Source organism: Nansenia antarctica, assembly GCF_963989245.1.
Source record: "Nansenia antarctica genome assembly, chromosome: 3".
Lineage (NCBI taxonomy): Eukaryota > Metazoa > Chordata > Actinopteri > Argentiniformes > Microstomatidae > Nansenia > Nansenia antarctica.
This window is the reverse complement of record NC_137688.1, coordinates 56,499,128-56,519,501: the sequence shown is the minus strand read 5'-3', so window position 1 is coordinate 56,519,501 and position 20,374 is coordinate 56,499,128. Positions and strand designations below refer to the sequence as shown.

The 20,374-nt window shown below is 47.7% G+C and overlaps 1 protein-coding gene across 1 annotated transcript in view; it reads left to right on the top strand.

Annotated features, from left to right (window-relative positions):
* Positions 1-5,028: 5,028 nt before the first annotated feature.
* lama4 (laminin, alpha 4) overlaps positions 5,029-20,374 on the top strand; it is a gene marked incomplete at both ends in the record, with an annotated part of 30,760 nt that continues 15,414 nt past the window's right edge. The window contains 13 exons of the mRNA XM_080525063.1: positions 5,029-5,133; positions 9,050-9,151; positions 9,318-9,445; positions 9,595-9,675; positions 9,848-10,062; positions 10,816-10,916; positions 11,143-11,323; positions 11,859-11,942; positions 12,053-12,204; positions 13,224-13,334; positions 13,632-13,743; positions 14,042-14,206; positions 14,328-14,521. Coding sequence (XP_080381189.1) covers positions 5,029-5,133; positions 9,050-9,151; positions 9,318-9,445; positions 9,595-9,675; positions 9,848-10,062; positions 10,816-10,916; positions 11,143-11,323; positions 11,859-11,942; positions 12,053-12,204; positions 13,224-13,334; positions 13,632-13,743; positions 14,042-14,206; positions 14,328-14,521 — 1,731 coding nt within the window. The remainder of the gene's footprint in view (positions 5,134-9,049; positions 9,152-9,317; positions 9,446-9,594; positions 9,676-9,847; positions 10,063-10,815; positions 10,917-11,142; positions 11,324-11,858; positions 11,943-12,052; positions 12,205-13,223; positions 13,335-13,631; positions 13,744-14,041; positions 14,207-14,327; positions 14,522-20,374) is intronic.

The following is a 20,374-nucleotide window of genomic DNA, read 5'->3' as shown; positions in this document are numbered from 1 at the left end:
CTGAGGACTCTCAGGAAGTAGAGCCGCTGTTGTGCCTTCTTGATGATGGCTGCTGTGTTGGTCTTCCAGGACAGGTCATCCTGTATGTGCACCCCCAGGAATCGGAGGGTTGAGACTCTCTCCACGCTCCCTCCATCGACGAGCAGGGGCTGGACCTCAGATTTTTTCCTCCTGAAGTCCACGATGATTTCCTGGGTCTTTGACTGGTTCAGCAGCAGGTTGTTAACCTTGCACAGCTTGCCCAGCTGCTCCACCTCATCCCTGTACGCCGCCTCGTCCCCCCCCGAGATGCAGCCCACCACGGTGGTGTCGTCTGCAAACTTTACGATGGAGTTGCTGGGGTGGACGGGGGTGAAGTCGTAGGTGTAGAGGTTGTAGAGGATGGGGCTTAGCACGCAGCCCTGGGGGGACCCAGTGCTGAGTCTGAGGGCTGTGGAGGTGTGGGAGCCCACCCGCACCCTCTGGGGGCGGTCAGACAGGAAGTCCTTGATCCATGCACAGATAGAGTGTGATAGTCCCAGGTCTAGTAGTTTGGTCACTAGCCTGTCTGGAAGGATGGTGTTGAAGGCAGAGCTGAAGTCCACAAAGAGCAGTATCGCGTAGCTGTTCCCCCTCTCCAGGTGGGATAGAGTGGAGTGGAGAGTCGTCGCGATGGCGTCCTCTGTGGACCTGTGGGCTCTGTAGGCGAACTGGTATGGATCCAGGTTGGGCGGGAGGCGTGTGACTATGTGGGCCCGGACTAGTTTCTCGAAGCACTTCATGATGATTGGTGTGAGTGCCACCGGGCGGTAGTCGTTTAGGCAGCTCACCGTGCTTTTCTTCGGGACTGGGATGATAGTTGAGGTTTTCAGGCAGGGTGGGATGGTGGCCTGGGACAGGGACTGGTTGAAGATGTTGGTGAAAACCCCGGCCAGCTGGTCGGCGCAGTCCCTCAGCACCCGTCCCAGGACGCCATCCGGCCCTGAGGCTTTTCTGGGGTCCACCGCCTTCAGCACACGTCTCACTTCATGCTCTGTGAGGGTGAGGCTGCTGAGAGCTGGAGAGAGTGGTGTTTGTGTTGTGGTTACCTCCGTTCGCCCCTCGTCGAACCGGGCGTAGAAGGAGTTCAGCTTTTCCGCCAGCAGGGGGTCGTCCTCCGCGGCTGTGAGCCTGTTGGCTCTGAAGTTTGTCATGTGCTGAACCCCCTGCCACACCCGCCTGGAGTCGTTGCTCAGGAAGCATTCCTCAATCTTCTCTCTGTGGTCTGCCTTGGCCTCCCGGATGCCACGCTTTAGGTTAGCCCTGGTGGTGCTGTACAGCAGTGTGTCCATCGCTGAGAAGGCGTTGTCCCTCTCCTTGAGCAGTTTTTGGACCTTCACAGTCATCCATGGCTTCGTGTTGCGGTAGACCCGGACACGTTTGTCCACGGTGGCTGAGTTGGTGCAGTTCACTATGTGGTTCAGAACCGACGACGTGAACTGTTCCAGGTCCTCATGCTCATATTCCTGCCATGAGGTGTCATTCAGGCAGATCTGCAGTGGAGCGGACCCTGATGGCCAGGTTCTGACAGTCTTAGTGGTGATGGGAGCACTTTTCCTCATGGGAGTGTAGGCTGGGATCAGGAGGATTGACACGTGGTCAGACATGCCTAGAGGAGCTAGCGGTCTAGCCTTGTAAGCAAGCTTGATGTTGGTGTATACCTTGTCCAGTGTTTTTTCTCCTCTTGTTGCACATTTAACATGCTGATAGAACTTGGGTAGTACTACCTTCAGGTCAGCATGATTAAAGTCCCCGGCGATTATATGTACTGCCTGTGGGTCTGCGCTCTGTCCACCACTGATGACGTCATGTAGCCGCGCCAATGCTAAGCTACCATCCGCGCTAGGTGCGATGTAAACAGATGTTATGTACACCGTGTTGAATTCCCTCGGGAGGTATGTGGGTCGGCATTTAACAGTCAAGTATTCCAGGTCTGGGGAGCAGTGGCTACTTACAGTTTTCGTGTTTAAGCACCAGCTGTCCTTCGTAGATATAATGAGGCCGCCTCATTATATCTACGATAAAAGTACGATAAAAGAAGTAAAGAAGAAAAAAAAGAAGTAAAGAGATAAAACATTTAATAAGACAATAGTTCATGGATAAAAGACATTGATAGAAGTGTTTGTGTTTAATTATAGCTGCTGCAAAACATTACGGTTTTTAGCTTAGAATATTTTTAGCTTTTTTTTGTTTTGTTTTTTTGTTCCAGGAGCATGCAGCAGCATGACTGAAAGCTGTTGCACCGTGTTTTGTTTTCACTCTTGGAACGATTAGCTGATTAGTCTCAGCTGACCTTAGGGGCCTTGAAGGAATATAGGGTGGGAGGAGATCTGATATGTATTTTGGTCCAAGACCATTTTGTATGTAATTAAGAGGATTTTGAATTCAATTCTCTGAGAGACTGGTAGCCAGTGCAGGGATCTCAGGATTGGTGTAATGTGTTCAAACTTCTTTGTTTTTGTTAGGACCCTAGCCGCGGCATTTTTGGATGAGCTGCAATTTATGAACAGCTCCTTTAGATAGGCCTGTTAGTAGACCATTACAATAATCAAGTCTACTCAAAACAAATGCATGGATGAGTTTTTCAAGGTCTTACATGAAACATTTCATTCTTGTTATGTTTTTCAGGTGATAGTAGGCTGATTTAGTTATGGAGTTTATGTGGCTGTTGAAGTTTCGATCGGAGTCTAGAATTACACCAAGATTTCTGACCTGTTTTTTCGTTTGAAGAGAGAGAATCAAGTTTTGCACTGATTTTCGATCTTTTGTCAGGTGCACCGAATACAATTATCTTAGTTTTGTCCTTGTTTAGTTGGAGGAAGTTTTGTGTCATCCAGGCGTTTATTTGCTCAATGCAATTACAGAGATTGTCAAATATATTCGTTCGGTGAGAACGCTATGTAGATTTGAGTGTCATCCGCATAGTTGTGGTAGGCAATTTAGTTCTTTTTTATGATGTTTCCCAACGGAAGCATGTAGAGATTGAATAGAAGGGAGAGCCAAGGATTGACCCTTGTGGAACCCCACATTTCATTTTAATTAGGTCAGATACGAAGTTGCCAATGGAGACATAGTAGCTTCTGTCCTGTAGGTAGGATTTAGGGCAGTGACCAAAAGTCCTACCCAGGTTTTTAGCCTATCTATTAGAATGTTGTGGTCTACAGTGTCAAAGGCAGCGCTAAGATCTAGTACTACCAAAACTGAGAGTCTGTGTTTACACAAATGTCATTAAGTTTTAGTGCTATGTAGGGGGTGAAAGCCTGATTGAAAGTCATCGAAGAGATCATTTACGTCAAATAATTGCTAAGTTGTTCATGGGCAACCATTTCAAATATTTTTCCTGTACAGGAAAGGTTTGATTTGAGGTTTGTAGTTGTACAAATGGGTCTAGGCCGTTCTTTTTTAGTGAAGGCTTAATAACTGCAGTTTTCAGGGCTTCGGGGAAGATTCTTGTGTTCCTGTATGTGTGGTATGTGTGAGCCTCACCGCGGACATGCATGCATCACTGGAATGTGACAACCTGTTTATTGGTCATCTGGGACATACATGTGAAGCGGCTGTGGCGCAGGAGGTAGAGTCAGTGTCTAATCGGTCGCAAGGTTGACAGATCGGCAGTTCTAACCCTGATTGGCCATGTGTCGAGGTGTCCTTGGGCAAGACACTGAACCCCAAATTGCTCCCAATGAGCAGGCCGGCGCCTTGCATGGTAGCTTTCCGCCATTGGTGTGTTGAATGTGTGTGTGAATGGGTGAATGAGAGGCCATTGTAAAGCACTTTGGAATAAGGCGCTATATAAGTCAGTCCATTTACATGGTCTTCAGGAGCCACCGTACATACCTCACCAGCCACATTTGGAACTGCTCTTTGTATGGAGAAAACCTCCCATCCTGTCAGCATCTAATGGTCTGCATGACATGCCTCTTTATAGTCATGGGTTTCTGCATTAAAATAGTCCACGTGCATAGAAGCACATGGTCTTATACCGGCACATAGAGGAGTCTGAAATCAGGATACCGTTTGCAAACCTTTGAGCGTCGACAAGACTTCCTTTGTGCTGAAAGTATCACCCAGCCTCTTCCTGTTGGGGGAGCGTTCTGACCCTAACACAGTTTTCATAAATGTAGCACCTTCTCTGACGGTGTGACCTAGGAAAACAAACAGAGGGAGAGGGGCACTGCTGGCCAGGGAGCGGGTGGGGAGGGATGGGGGGTGACGTGGGGTGGAGTGGAGGGCAGCTGTTTCTTTTTCGCCTGCAGTACAGACTGAGAGGCTTTTTCCGGCTGCTCTCTTTGGACATGTGGAGCAGAGGGGGGGCGGGGGGGGTTGAGGAGTGATTGGAGGGAGGGTCGGGGGGGGAGGGGGATGGGGGGGGATGTGTCTGTTGCTCAGCCCAAGGTGAAAGGGTGCCCTGGACCTGCAAATGGAGCCGGCTGTCCAACAACAACAACAACTCTATCTGACTGCCAGGCTGGATGACTACACTGTCTGTCTAGTACTAGCCTGCCATACACACGAGTGCTCTCTGTTGCTCTCTGTTGCTCTCTTGTTTTCATTTTATCTCTCCTTCTCCTTCACCCTCTTTTTTATTACCTCACCATACCTCTCTCTCTCTCTCTCTTTCTCACTCTCTCTCTTTCTCTTTCTCTCTCTCTCTCTCTCTCTCTCTCTCTCTCTCTCTCTCTCTCTCTCTCTCTCTCTCTCTCTCCTGACTTCCCATCTGTGTGCGATTTAAGCTTAGGCTCTGGGGAGAGGCAGGTCCGCCAGGGGAGGTGTAGGGGGGAGTCGAGGTGGAGAGGGAGGGAGGGAGGAAGTCCACGCAGTTTGTTTTACAGGACTTGGGGCTGGGCTGGGCTGGCGCAGCGCCGCATCTGGAGGTCGGACCAGTGGAAAAGTTAAACCAACGGGTGCAGCGGAGCGAGGGAGCTGCCTGTTTGTCCCAGAAGAGACTTGAAACTACTAGCCAGGAGAGAGAAAAGAGAGAGCATCGCTCTGCTGGACTAGCTCACAGACATGGCTGCTAGAGCTCTGCCCTGCCTCAGCCTTCTCTCCATCCTCTCAGGGATCGTCTGCCCAGCGGCTGCTGTTTCGTTATGGGACCAAGGGTCGGTGTTAAAAGTAAGAGCAGCACTGTTTTTCCTCTGCTTGGCTGGTACAGGATGCACAGACTACACTGCCTGCTTATCACAGCTAAATATAGAGGAGCTCTTGTTGGATACTTTTCCACATCCCTTTTTCCTCTTTACTGATTCATACAGTATTAGAGATAATCCTTTTGATACAGTCTATGTTCAAGAACTGCAACTGCTGAATACTAGTGTACTGTAGCTGAGTTAGGGGCACAGATACAGGATACAGTAGGGTACAATAGGAGAGGCAGGTTTGGAAGTCTGTGTTGTGAGGTGAAGTGTTACTTTAGGTGTAAGAGGGGGGCCTCTCTTAGGATTCCTATCTCTAGCCACTGAGCTCTGTGTACCCGATACTACTGCTCACGTTTTCCTCTGTGCTGGGGGTGTTGGTGAAGGAGTCCCAGCCTCAGATTAGGGCCGTGTCACTATTCTCCTCACTGCCCTCCTGGCCTCGCGGCCCCCCAGCAGAACCCTAATGGAAACCAGCTGCCAAGTGTTGAGCAACACCCTAGAGGGAGCGCAGCACAGCGGGCAGAAAGGGCATGAGAAACCATACGGGACACCCTGCCTTAGACGCATTTAGAGTAGAATGATGTTAGAGTTCCCTAGGATTGGGCGTTGGGCATTAGCTTCAAGGCCCTGTTCTCAGAGACACAGGCAAAACAATGTGTCCAGAGCAAGAGTTATGGGGATGTTGTTTACTACTTTTCATTGTGTAAGCAGTCACAGATGTGAACAATGAGTTGAATAGCGAGATTTATCTGTTATTCTGGAAGAGTATGAATGTGAGCATTTTGGCGAGGCGGGACCTGGACCTCCCAATGGTATCTAATTTGTCATTTTTTCCTCATCTTGTGAAATTTCAAGACTGTTGAGTTTTTAATGTGGTGACAGCACAGTCCCATGGGGAGAGACTGCAGCCCTCCAGACATATAATAATAATAATTATAATTATAATTATAATTATAATTAAAAATATAATTATAATTATAATTATAATAATAATGATAATGTTTTATTTGACATGCAATCAACTTGTCAATCAATTGTTGGTGCCTCTGGAGCAATTAGGGGTTAACTGCCTTGCTCAAGGGCACATGCAGCTCCCTCCTGAGGCGGGGATTGAACCAGAAACTTTCCTATTTCTAGCCGGCCTCTCTAACCACTAGGCTACCCCTGCCCCCATATACATACATATTGTCTCTAGTCTGTTATTGGATTATGATGACATTCTCATGACCCGGCATCTTTCCCATCATCTGATTCCTCAGAGAAGTTTACCACTAAGCCACTGGCTCAACCATTCACTAGTGCCAAAGTAAATACAGTATCTAGTAGAAGTAAGAGTGGGTCAGAAGGGGCGGTTATGTTACTGTTCTGAGTTATTGTAAGTAAGAGTGGGTCAGAAGGGGAGGCAGTGGGGCTCCCCCCCCCACTGCAGAAACAAGCCATGGCCACACAGTCCCACATACAACCTAAGGCCTGGGAAGCTGTTTACTTTGGACAGCACTCTGTTTCCAGTAGTTGATTCTTGTTTTTCTGCCCTGAAACCCACTGGTATTTGTTCAGTGCTGTATCCCAGAGATAGAGAGTCTATGGTCAATAATCTCTACATACTTTATCACTGCTTTGCACATGAGCATCTGGTGATAAACGCATACCATTTGACAAAGTGCATCCCTGTTGGAGTGGAACATAGTGACAGTCTTTGGGACATGGAGCAGCTTAAACAGAGAAAGGCTATACTACATGGTGAATGTCATCTTTGTTCTGAATCTCTAGCGTACAGAAGTGGGCACACACAAAGAATGGCAGAAATAGCTCACATTACAGGCCAGGGCACATTCATAGTAGCTACACCAGAAGGCTACAGATGTCAATTGTTTCAATGTCCATGCAATTTGGTTGGGGACTTAATTACAGAGCTTTATTAAAAGTTTTACTTTCAATATGACTAGGATTACTCTCTACCCAGGGGGTATGTCACCAGATGTTTGGAGCTTGGATTTTTTTTTATGAAAGAATTTCCAAATTAAATGATTTTTGAATGAGAGGATTAAGTTGCACTGTCATCCAAACAAGCAGGAAATAATGTAGTCAGATAGGAGACGTCCAGGCTACTGGATTGAACAGTTTACACACATTCCCCCTCATAGAGATATGGAGTGGTCTTCCCACCAGACCAGCTGCTCCATCTTCCCAGAGCTGCCGTCCCATGAGCCTCCTGTATATACAACGTCCAGCTGTCTGACCTATTACAGGATGTCACACAGCTAATGAATTCCTCACCAATGGCAACTCCCGCTAACTCTCAGTGGAAAATAATTCTCATTGACCACTATCCAATTCCCTATTCTGCTATCTGTATTCTCACCTTTACTATTAGCTATGCTAGGAACAGTTGCTTAATGCTTTTCATTCAAGACCCACTCAGATGTTTTACAAATGCTGGGGCAGATTATGAGGCAGATTATGGCACCTCTCCCAAAAGTAGGCCTATCTATGTCATCAACTCCAAAACATACAGTATGTATGTATGTACGATCAAAGCAATTCTAGCGAGTCTAACCAGTGTCATAATGGGTCTGTTCTTGTGTTCTAGTGTGCGTGTGTGTGCGTGTGTGTGTGTGTGTGTGTGTGTGTGTGTGTGTGTGTGTGTGTGTGTGTGCGTGCGTGCGTGTGTGCGTGCATGTGTCAGGAAAGCCACAGGAAGGGTCTACAGGAAAAATGTGTGCTGCTGGCCCTGAAAGCTCGGCTGTTCACAGGATGTTTCACATTAGTTCACATGAGAGGCATGTCTTTGTCTCGATGCCTGCTTGGGAGTAAATCAAGGGCAAAAATGCATCACAACTGGGCACATATTTTTGGAATGTATGAGCGCTGCTGGCCGCTCTGGACACGGCAGCATAAATGCTCGATTGACTGGATGAAACAAGAAAGCCAAAACATGGCATTTTTACAGCAGGCCAGTGTGAACAGAGTGGTTATTGTAGGTTGAGAGCTTTCTTTGAATGGGGCTGTGAGAGAAGTTCAAAGGGACATGTGTGGGGAGTGAGGAGAGGGGTTGCTGAACCCTGACATCACACTACTGTAGGAAACTCCACCTTACAGAGCAACTGGCCCAGAAAATTAGGCGCAAGTGTATTGTAGCCGACATTCTGGAAATGGGCTTAGAGCCCGTTTGCCGTTCAATATATATTCATTATTTCATTCCATTTCGCTACTGCACATATCTTCGAACTCATATCCTTGCTTAAGAGATTCCATTTTATTGAGAAGGAGGATGGGAGATGTTGTGACAGGCGGTGAAACCCATCCCACCAGTGACAGACAACCCAGGCCAGCCTTGCCAGAATGATTCCAGGTGCTCAATTTGGGGAAATTGCTGTAGAGTGATGGAGTGCCTCGTTAGTAACTTGGTCTTAATGTTGGGAACCCAGCTGCTCTTCCGTCAAATGTGGTTCTAATTTTACATCCGTTACAGGGGCAATCTGGGATTGGTACATCCGTTTTCAGACGATTAAATTATTGATATATATAGCTGTTGATTCTTGTAGAATGTAATTTATAAAAGCCTCAGGAGCTTAACTAAACTGTCTTACCCTATCAGAACCCAAAATATAAGCTTGTTTTACTCCAAACAATACCCCTCTAAACATACACTGTCCTTGCATCCACCTCCTATGTATTTGAGAATGGTTACATTTCTCCAGCCTCATCCCTCAACTGTAAACCAGATAAAGTCTCGGGGAGAACGCTTTGTTATTGTTATTATTGAATCCCAGATTGTCCCTTTAAACGATCCCTTTTAAGGTCAGATTAAGGGCCGTTGCTTCCGTGACACTCTTATTCTTCCCTGTTTTCTCTGTCTGTTGTGAAGAACTAGCCTGTGTTCCGTCTCCTAGGTGTGTGGACCCGGATACTTCCTCAGTGAGAGGAGCGACTGTCTGCCATGTAACTGCAAGGGTCATGCAGAAACCTGTGAGGACATCACAGGTGTTTGCATAGTAAGTTTTTCCCAATTACTCGATCATATTTATCTTATCAACAGACCACTGCCACATAAGTCTCACTGCTACAATATACCTCTCTACTGCTATCACTCATTCTCATCCCTATCTGTTGATCTTAACAGTCAGCGATTTCCACAATTTCCCACCCTTTGCCACACAGGAATGTCTGGACCACACTACTGGAGATTTTTGTGAGATGTGTGAGGATGGATACATGTCCCTCCCTTCCCTGGGCGGATATCACTCCTGCAGGCCCTGCGCGTGCCCCATCTCACTCCCTTCCAACAAGTAAGCTAGCTAGGGTCCTGTCCAGGCCCCCCACCACCACCACCACCACCACCCTGGGGTGCCTGCTATTGTGTCTGTGGGGAAAATGGCTGTATGTTGGTGGGGCAGCGTGTGCTAACCGAAATTATTTCCCCTGTGCGTCTGGCCAGTTTTGCCGCCTACTGTGACAGAAGTAGTACCATTCTGCGATGCAAGTGCCAGGAAGGCTATGCTGGACATTACTGTGAGAGGTCAGTGCTGACAGGGCCTTGACCAACCCCCCCCCTGTGTACTCCAGGTCTTAATTAAATCCACCACAGGAGCTGTTAAAATTTCTAGACTTTCAATCTATAAGTCACAGACATGACAATGATGTATAAAGATCAGCAGCTCAGAGCTTAAAGTAAAATCTCCCTCACCTAGATGTGCTCCGGGTTACCACGGCAACCCCATGGCCATCGGTAACTCGTGTAAGAGGTGTGACTGTAACGGGAACTCGGACCCGAACCTGATCTTCAACGAGTGCCACAACGTGACGGGTTACTGTGAGAACTGCTGGGGCGACACGGCCGGAGCCAACTGTGAGAAGTGTGCCCCGGGTTTCTACGGCGATGCCATCAGTGCCAAGGACTGCAGAGGTGGGTGTGTGCCAAGAGTTCATGTAGACATTTACAACCCCCTCTCAAATGGCAATGTCCCATGGAAAAAAGAAGAAAAAAAAGAAACATGAGGTGGATTTTTAAAAAATATTTATATGGTGTATGACAATGATCTCCTATATATCTGTGAGCAGTAACTGGTGATGCGGAACATTGGATAAGTAGCTACCCTGCTTTGAGGCTGCCGCTGGGTTAAAGTATTATTGAGGCTTTGTCTTGAATAGCGCTCTAACAATTCCGATTGTGTATCTCATAATAGGTCTTATAGATATAAGTCAATCACAAATTTAGAGTGAAATGGAATACAGAAAAATCTATCGCATGTGTTTACACAGTTGGGCTTGCTGGATAGTGAGAATTCCTGCCATGCTCTAATGACACCAGCTCTGCATTACACGGGGCCAGTACAGTAGAACGCAGCTGACCCTCGGTGTTATCTTTCCCCATGTGAGCATCAGCGTATGAATAGCGTCATGGAATAGTGGGGTTTGATTACTAAACTTAAACCTGTAATTGCTGTTTATATTATCGAAGGGAGTATGAGATAAGACATTTCCAGATGATTTGTGATTAGAAATAATCCCTGAAATCTGTGTCTGTGCCGTAATCTGTCTAGGGAGATTATCTTGGGGTCTCTGCAAGGACAGAAAAACCTTTTCCATTGTGTCCATGTCACATATCGACCCCCTCTCTACTTACAATGAGCATACCTCCCCTGTGTTGTCTTTGCAGAGTGTGAGTGCGATAAGTGTGGGACAGCCTCGTGTGATGACAGGACAGGGGTGTGTCACTGCAAGCCTGGTGTCGTTGGCCGACTCTGTGACCAGTGTGAGGTGAGACACTCGAGGGCCTTATCAAAGATACAGCCTGACATCCAGTCATGTGATCACACAGTCACACGGGTTAAGCAGCTTTTCCTCATGACTTCTCTGCTCAATAAAGCAATACACTTTATTGAAGGAAGCAGACAACAACATTCAGGCTATTGCTGTGAATGTCCACAACAACAAGGAGATATTGGACTTAGTGTATATTCTATGTGTCCGTCATGTGATTTAGGAGGGCCACTCAGGGTTCTCAAGCTGTCAGGGCTGCCGGAGGTGTGAATGTGGCCCAGCGTCTCTCCATACAATCTGCCACCCGCTGACTCACAGCTGCCAGTGCCGCCCAGGGGCCGGAGGCCGGTACTGCGAGCGCTGCCTCCCGGGCCACTGGGACTACGGACCCTCAGGTTGCCAGAGTAAGTGATAATGTGCATGTCGTATAGTACATACAGTCCGATCTCACTCCCACTCTCACTTATTTCCAAGAACACCCCCCCCCCCCCCCCCCCCGACCATTTGGATAAACATTCAGTTTAGATATCGTTTTCCCCAGAGTGTAGTAACGGTAAAGCATTCCCACACCCACGCATACATGATGTCAAGGAGGCATCTGCTGAGAGCGGCCATCTGCACATGACCACAGGAACTCCAGCCGACGAGGGTCCTCTGACATCACTTCACCGCCAAGCCCAGTTCATAGACGCACAGCTTCCAAAACCCTTAATTCCACAGTAGACCCATACTGTACGAGCCACACAGCAGATGTGCAGCCCAGCCTCCCTGCCCTCTAGCCAAGAGACCCACCATGGCTTTGATAGATTTGTACTCGCTATGCTTATACTCAGCCATGTCCAGCTGATAAAGCATTTAACTGTGAACAGAACTCTATAGTACATGTAGTATACAGACGGCTGTCGTAAGCGCATATGTGTGTCTGTTTCTTGAATACAGAATGTGACTGTGCGAGTGGACACTGTGACATGCACACAGGGGAGTGCCTGCCAGAGGCCGCAACCGTCAACCTCTGCAACATCAGTAAGTGGAACTGGTTGAAAGAACTGGTTGAAAGAACTGATTGAAAGAACTGGTTGAAAGAACGTTTCAATTCATCTTCACCAATTCATCTTCACCCCCCCCCTCTGCAGGTTGTGATGAGTGTATCTGGCACCTGATTGGTGACCTGAGGTTGTCCAATAAGACCCTGGACCAAGTGAAAGTCAGTGTGTTGAACATCTCCACCGGGGCTGCAGCCAACGACAGACTGAAGTACTACAATTACACTGCTCAACGCCTGCAGGTAACTCCTCCGCAGAGACAGAGCTATTCTCTACTAACTCTATTACACTAGATCAATGGATGGTTCAACTGTGACTGTTTATCCATAGGAGTATTTGCTGCTGGATATTTATCTTGGAATAGACATATTTCTGTCTGCATATCACACCCATTTGCTTATTACACACTTTGATTATTACTTTGGTACATAGCATCCGCCTTTAATAATAATAATAATAAAATAACTTGGATTTGTATAGCGCCTTTCATAAAACCAAAACCCAAGGACGCTTTACAATGAAAATGGTCAGACAGAGAGAAAACAAACAAAGCAAAACAGAAACAGTGACTAGGGGCCAAAGGCCTTGGTGAACAGATGGGTTTTAAGGGCTGATTTGAAGGAGTCCAGGGTGGGGGCGTTGCGGATCACTATGGGGAGAGAGTTCCAGAGGGTAGGTGCAGCCACACTGAAGGCTCTGTCCCCAAAGGTCCGTAGGTTGGTGCGGGGGGTGGACAGCAGGCCCATGTCTGCGGACCGCAGATTTCGGGAAGGGGTATGTTGGGAGAGGAGGTCAGTTAGGTACTGGGGGGCGCAGGCGTGGAGGGATTTGTAGGTGAGGAGGAGGATTTTGTAAGTGATGCGGGACTTGACCGGAAGCCAGTGGAGGTGAATGAGGGTGGGGGTGATGTGCTGCCAGGGCTTGGTGTGGGAGAGGACCCTGGCATCTGAGTTCTGCACATACTGGAGCCTGTCCAGGGCTTTGCTGGGAACCCCGAACAGGACTCCATTGCAGTAATCCGCCTTTGGGGCGGCTGTGGTTCAGCCGGTAGAGTCAGAGTCTAATGATCGCAAGGTCGGCAGCTCGGCGGTTCAAACCCCATCTGGCCATGTGTCAAAGTGTCCTTGAGCGAGGCACTGAACCCCTGATTGCTCCAAGGTCGCCTTCTATGGCTCTGACCCCTTGCCTAGAGCATAAACTACATTTTGTTGTACTCTGTGCAATGACACAAGTTGAATCTTCTTTTTCTCTTTGTTCCCAGACTCAGTTTCTGGGCTGGAGGAATAAGTCTGCTCTTATGAGGACCCAGACTGGGGAGCTGGAGGAGGCTACAGCTGCAGTGGTCTCAGACATGGAACAGCTGGGAGACATGGTAAGCATTGCAGTAGACGCCTTAATCACTTATCTAATTCAGACTCCTCTCCCTACACACAGCCAAACTATACCCTTTATCCTTATAGTATCAAACTGTAGTTGCTGTCTGGTCAACCATCATTATTTATATTCCTCTGAAATTAAACATCACAACAACCGCTCTCAGAAAGGAAAGCCTCATAGTTATTCGTTGTCTTAGAGCCGTTGAAGCTGTTGTAGTTGAGCTGTAGAGGTAGGAGTGTTTGATATGCCCTGTCTTTCTCATTGATTTGTTGTGGTGGTGGCGGTGTGCCAGGAGAGTGTTGTCAAGTCCTTGGGGGACAGAGTGGATGAAGAGACACTTCAGAGCTTCACTCTGGCCGACCAGCTGACCACAAACCTGACCGCTCTCAACGTGGTCATTGAAGGTATTCTCAAGCTTGTTAAACTACACTACTATGTCTCTTTCAGTTGACTTTCCCCATCATTTTTTTTGCCCCTTGGAATTGTTTGTTCCAGTGTTGAACATGTTATTCTATGTATTTTTAATGTCTCGCTCTTACTGTTAGTCACCCAAAGTAAAAGATGAAACCAACTCACTCTCGTTGGCACCCATTAATGTGGATTGTTTATGGATAGATAACCACACATACAGTATCCCAGCATTGACCCTGTGTGTGTGTGTGTGTGTGTGTGTGTGTGTGTGTATGTTTGTGTGTAATCCAGAGATGATCAGTGACTGGGAGCTGTACAGTGTGCATCAGGATATGGACCCTAATGTCATCAAACAGAACACAGCAGTAGCCGAGGGCATGATGGCCTGGATGAAGACACTAGACCTGTCCCCGCGGGAGCCCATCGCCACCGATGAGTCCACAGAGGCCCATGAACGTAAGAAAAACACACACTTCCACTTGAAGTAACAGTGCAGATTAAGTGTTCCTGCCGCGGCCTGTGTGTGTCTGTGATTCCCGTGCGTGTGTTTACAGTGCACATCTTGTCTGTCGCTCAGTCCTCAGGCGCGTCCGGCAGCTGGAGAAGAAGCTGATCAGTACAGGTGGCCGCGTCGCCCCTGTCCAGGAGGTCCTATCCCGCTTCACCGCCAAACTCTCTGAGACCGAGGATCACCTCCAGAAAGCTGCCGACACTGTCCAGGAGACTAAGGACAGGAACAAGGCTAACGCGGTCAAATTCCAAAGGAATGAGGTAACTTCCCACGACCCCCAGAACTCGGTTTGTTCCCCAGAGCGTGCCACCCTGTGCCTCTCTCCTGACTGACTCCCTACACACTCTGTGGTTGTCAGCGCCCCTTGCTAAAGAGCTCTCTGCAGTTACTGCCCGCTCTGGGGGAGTGTGATAGCGTTGAGGTCTGCTCTGTACTCTTCTCCCTTTGACTCCTCTTAAATGTTTTGAGTTCATTATTTCAGCTCGATTTTATCATCGACTGGGAGGCGAGTTAACTGTACTGCCAAGAAATGGGCCAGATACTTTCTATCAGGGGAGGCTGGTGGAGGTAGAAATTGGAGGACGGGCTCATTTTAATGAATGGAATGGAATGAGGAAATGTAACAAACACGCTTGATACCATTCTTCATTCCATTCCATGCATTACAATGAGCCCGCCCTCCAATTTCTACCTCCACCATCCTCCTCTGCCCTCTATGTACTGTTTGTTGGATTCTTGCATCCAAACTCTCCCAATGTGAAGTCAATTATCTAAAGTATTTAATGGCATAGAACAGTAACCCAGAAACAGCTGTTAGGGATTGCTAAGAGGCACAAACTGGGGGATATGTATCTCGACATATTTAGAGTCTGCATTCCATTGAAAAACATGCTTACTGCTGTGTGAGGGGCCGACGATGGACTTTTAGCTGCTACAGTTAGCTACTCGTGTGTGCTGCACTCCTTAGTTTAGAATACCAAAAATCCACAGGACTCCGATGTAAAAAGATATCAAAGGTTTTATTCCAATTTCCACAGGTAAGATCTCCTTTACATGAGCAAGATTGTGATTTCGTAAACTATGTTTTGCAACTACGACTACGGTCAAAAAACTATATGCTTCCAGTCTCAAATCCAATCACCGACACACTGCCTAGAACAATCTGGAAAGTTCCCTTCAACGTACAGATATCTGACGTTCTTAAAGTGACAGCCCCAATACTTAACATGGGCTCTGAAGGCTAAACCAAAGGGGTTTCCTATGCTGATATAAATCATATATCAAAACATTGTTTCTACATTATAATAATTAACATTTCCAGTGTAGAATTTATCCAAAACTATAAATGCAAAATCATAAACCTCATCCAAAGTAATTGGCTCCTACATACCGGCCCCTAATTGTCCTTTTAACCTAGATAAGAGACAATTATCAACAACCAAAAAACACAAGGAGCCCAAAAAATAAATCTTCTTCTTCCGTTTCCGCCGCTGAATTACCATACCTGGTGCCAGAGGTCATCAATACATAGCACACCGTAGGAGGACGGTCTTTACCACCGCCTCATGCAGCCTCTTGAAGCAGACAGACTTTGGTGATAGGTCTACATAAAGTGCTTGTCTTTGTCTTGATGCGGACCTGGCGTACGAGCCCGTACTTGTCAGGGACCGCCTCGATGACCTTGCCCAGGACCCATGAGTTGCGTGGAGCGGTGTCGTCGACAATCAAGACGATATCTCCTTCAGCAAAGCTGCGCGACACACGTGTCCACTTCTGGCGCTCTTGTAGCTGAGGTAGATACTCTCTGGTCCATCGTTTCCAGAATATGTCCGACATATACTGAACCTGTTTCCATCTCCTGCGGGCATAGAGATCTCCCTTCATGAAGAGACCTGGTGGCAGGGATGGCTTGGACTGGAGAAGCAAGAGATGATTGGGGGTAAGCGCTTCCAGGTCGTTTGGGTCACTGGAAGCCTTGGTAATTGGTCGACTGTTGATGATGGCTTCCGCCTCACACAAGACAGTGTGCAGGCCTTCCTCATCCAAGGTCTGCAACTTTAAGGTGGTGCTGAGAATAAGTTCTGCCACATGGAGGTCCTTAGACAGGATGGCAGGGTGTTTAACCTCTTCCGGCATCGCTGCTCTGCAGAGTCTTCCACCTACTCTGAGGACTCCATCCTGAAGTATGGGTTTGAGCTTGCAGAGATGACTAGTAGTCTTCACGCCATCGCCTTTCTGAAGCGCGGTGATCTCTTCTGAGAATGTCCGCCGCTGACTGAAGCGAATTATCTCAAGCTCTGCTTCCTTTAGGTTCTCCACAGTGAGGTTGGTCTTCGCAAGGCCTGCCTTGAAGATCATCATCTGCTTCTGAGCCTCAGACTGTGTGAGAGAAGTGCGCATCTCCTTCCTCTTGCGACACAGACACAGCAGAGTGTTTCTCAGCTTGAGGATCCAACCTACCGCCTTCCTGAGGCGCATCCAGGAAGAGAAGTACTCGAGGAACTGCTGCACTGTATCCAACTGCTCTTCAGCTGTAGTGGCGCTGACCACGGTGTTCCTTACCTCTGGGTCCTCCGTGGTTAGGTCCCCAGGGTTGTCTGGATTCTTTGGCCACTCCTCCATAGGTTTGGTGAGAAAGTCCGGCCCCTGTAGCAGGTGGTTGTTCAATGTGGTGCCCTGGAACGACGCTCCACAATCGAACACCACTCGGATCTTCTTCTTCTTAGCATGGTACACACCATGGTGTGGCAAGTACCAAACCTTCCCGTCGCTGCGGCTGAGCTTGTCCTTGGGAACCTTTACTGCGTAGCCTTTGGTTATCCAATCATCCACGAACACCGTGTAATCAGCTCGAAACTTAGGATTCCTCATGAACCTCCTCTTCAAGTTGAGAGCTCGCTGTTCAGCTACTCTTCTGTTGTTTGGCATCTTGACTGTGCTCTTTAGTGGTAGACCAATGCTGTAGTGTCCCTCTGTGAGCCTAGCAGACTGCGAGACCATCTCCAGAAACTGGATGTCATCCCTCGTTATCTCCAGTTTGTCGTCTTGACCCTCTGGAAAGTCATTCTTGAACTGTTGACTCCAAAGCTCATCCAGCGTTGCCACTGATAAGTGGTTGGATGTGACCTGTATGAGTCCACTTGTGGTTCCGTGGCCATGGTCTTCCCGGAGGGGACCGTTGACAATCCAGCCCAGTCGTGTTTTCACCGCGTACGGCCCTTCATCTTGGCTGGATATAACCTGCCATGGTTCCATAGCCTTGGGTACGTTAGTCCCAATGAGAAGGCCTATCTCCGCTTGAATCTCCGGGATCCGTACTTGACTGAGATGGGGCCACTTATCCACCTCCTCTTGTAGTGGGATGTTCTGTTTACGTGCTGGGATAGCCTTCTGAGAGAAGATGTTGGGCAGCTCCAGGAAGTCATTACTATCCAAGCTACAGATCTCTAAGCCGGATACCACTTGGCTGCTTATGATCCTCTCTCCCCCCATGGTCTTCAGCAGGATGTTTGTGTTCCTGCCTATTAGGGCTGCACGATTTGGGGAAAAAAATCGAATTGCGATTATTTGGACAGATATCGCGATTGCGATTAATTTGCGATTATTATTTTTTTAAATAGCAAAAAAAAAAAAAAAAAAAAAAAGGGAGTTTTTGTAAAGTGTGGCCATATCTCCGGCTAGGAAGGTCATATCAACGTGAAGTTTGTTTGTACGTCTTCAGGGGACTTAGAGGCTCCCTCCTCTAGCACCCCCACAGCCCGAGCTACGAGTGAAAGAACTAAACTTACATTGGGTTGCTTTAAAGTTGGGTTGCTTTAAAATCAAGCTTCAGATTAAAACATGTGATGGAGCATTACTAACCTGACTCAGGTGGTGTGTTTCACACAACCATCTAGGAAAGCTTACCGTAATTGGAAGCTGTTTGGAAAAGGGCAGGTACTTTCAAAAAATACTTGGCAGGTGATTGGATGAATCTATCTATCACCTATTTTCAGAGAGCATTACCACATGATACCATCAAACTATTAACTGCTCTAATTCTAATGCAAGGATGAGAACTTAAAAGATATGAATTGGGACAACATATTTATTTATGTTTTTTTTAAACAGCAACACCATTTTGTTTCTCTCAACAAGTGTCTTTTTTTTTTACGTTCATTGACGTTGACGTTCATTGACGTTGAATCCGACGCGCTGTATGACGTATCCCATACGGGTAGTGGTGTTTCTCAACCCTCTCCTCGGGGCGCCCCAGCCGCTCCACATATTTGATCTGTTCCACCACCAGCACACCTGATTCAACTAATCAAGTCCAAAGCAATTATGATTTGGACTTGATTAGTTGAATCAGGTGTGCTGGTGGTGGAACAGATCAAATATGTGGAGCGGCTGGGGCGCCCCGAGGAGAGGGTTGAGAAACACATAGTGAGTTGGACTTGTGATCGGAAGGTTGTGAGTTCAAATCCCGCCTGAAACCACACCACTACTAGTGTGCCCTTGAGTAAGGCACTTAGCCCTCAGTTACTCCAGGGGGAATGTCCCTGTAATTCGTAATTGTAAATCGCTTTGGATTAAAAAAGCGTCTGCTAAATGGCAAAAAAAAAAAAAAAAATCGCAGGCAAATCGCAGGCTTTGCGATTAGCTAATCGCGTCATTTCAAATCGCGATTTCGATTTAAAATCGATTAATCGTGCAGCCCTACTGCCTATGAGGTTAAGTGCCGACATTAACTTCTCAGTGCAGAATGTGGCATTGCTGCCTGGGTCGAGGAAAGCGTAGGTAGCCAACACCTTGTTGCCCTTCTTAGCTTTGATCTGGACCGGAACAATCGCCAAGATGGTCTCAGTGTTGCCGGCCCCAGTGGCTCTGCAGGTTCTCGTCTCTGCTTTGATGCATCCGCTGACCACCGAATGATCTTCGCCCCCATCCGATGGCTCGCTCTTGTGTACATCATCCGGTGACTCGCCCTCGTGATTAGCTTCAATAGATGTAGCCTTGTTCTTCATATGCAAAACCGTAGGGTGTGTCAGCTGGCAGTCTTGGCAGCTTAGCCTTTCCTTGCAGTCCCTGCTCATATGTCCTTGTTTAAGACAGCCGAAGCACAGACCCTTATTCTTAAGAAAGTCTATCTTCTCCTTGTGAAGAGACCTCCTCATCTTCTTGCAGTGCTCCATGGCGTGCTGTTCTCCTTGACAGAAGATACAAGGTTTCGAAAAAGCACAGAGTATGTCCCTCTTGGCCCTTGTCTCTGTTGAGTTCCCTACCACTGTAGCAGCAGTGGTAAAGCTTCCTCGACTGCCACTCTTTCTGGTCGACCTCTCATCATTGTGAGCTCTAGCTTGGCTCCTGACTCCATTTGCTATGTTCCCGAACAGGGGATCCAAGGCTTCTTTAGCTTGCTTGTTTACAAAACCTGCGAGGTCATGAAACTTGGCTCTACGCTGCTCCTTATCCATGATACCATAGGCTTTGCCTCTCCACCGTTCCCTCAGCTTGTACGGAAGCTTGGCAATGATAGCACGCATGTTGGTTGCGCGGTCGAGCTCCTCCATGTCTGCCATAGCAGACATAGCAGACGCGGTCGAGCTCCTCTATGTCTGCCATAGCATTGAGGCATCCAGTGAGATAGAGGCCAAAGGAACGAAGCGCCTCTCCATCGTCAGACTTAATAGTGGGCCAGTTCAGTGCCTTGTCGATGTATGCCACCGAGATCTGGTATCCGTTTCCAAAATGTTCTTTCAAGAGCCTCTTCGCCTCACGATAGCCACGTTCTGGTTCCATGTGAAGACAACTTCGTATCAGCTCTCTGGGTTGTCCATCCGTGTACTGCTCCATGAAGTACAGCCGGTCTCTATCACTATCTGTCTTGTCCTCCACTCCATGTTCGAAGGCCCTGATGAATAGCTTGTATTCCATAGGGTCTCCTCTGAATATCTGAATCTTCCGAGGAGGCAGAGTAGTGAGGTTTTGTTGTTTCACTAGGAACTCCATGATGGCCTTTGTGGACCCGATAGTCTCTTGTTCTAGCTGCTTAGCTCTAACAGGTGCACTGTGGTTGCTAATGCTAGCATGTTCCGTCTTTGGTAATACAGCATGAGAAAGAGTAGGCATAG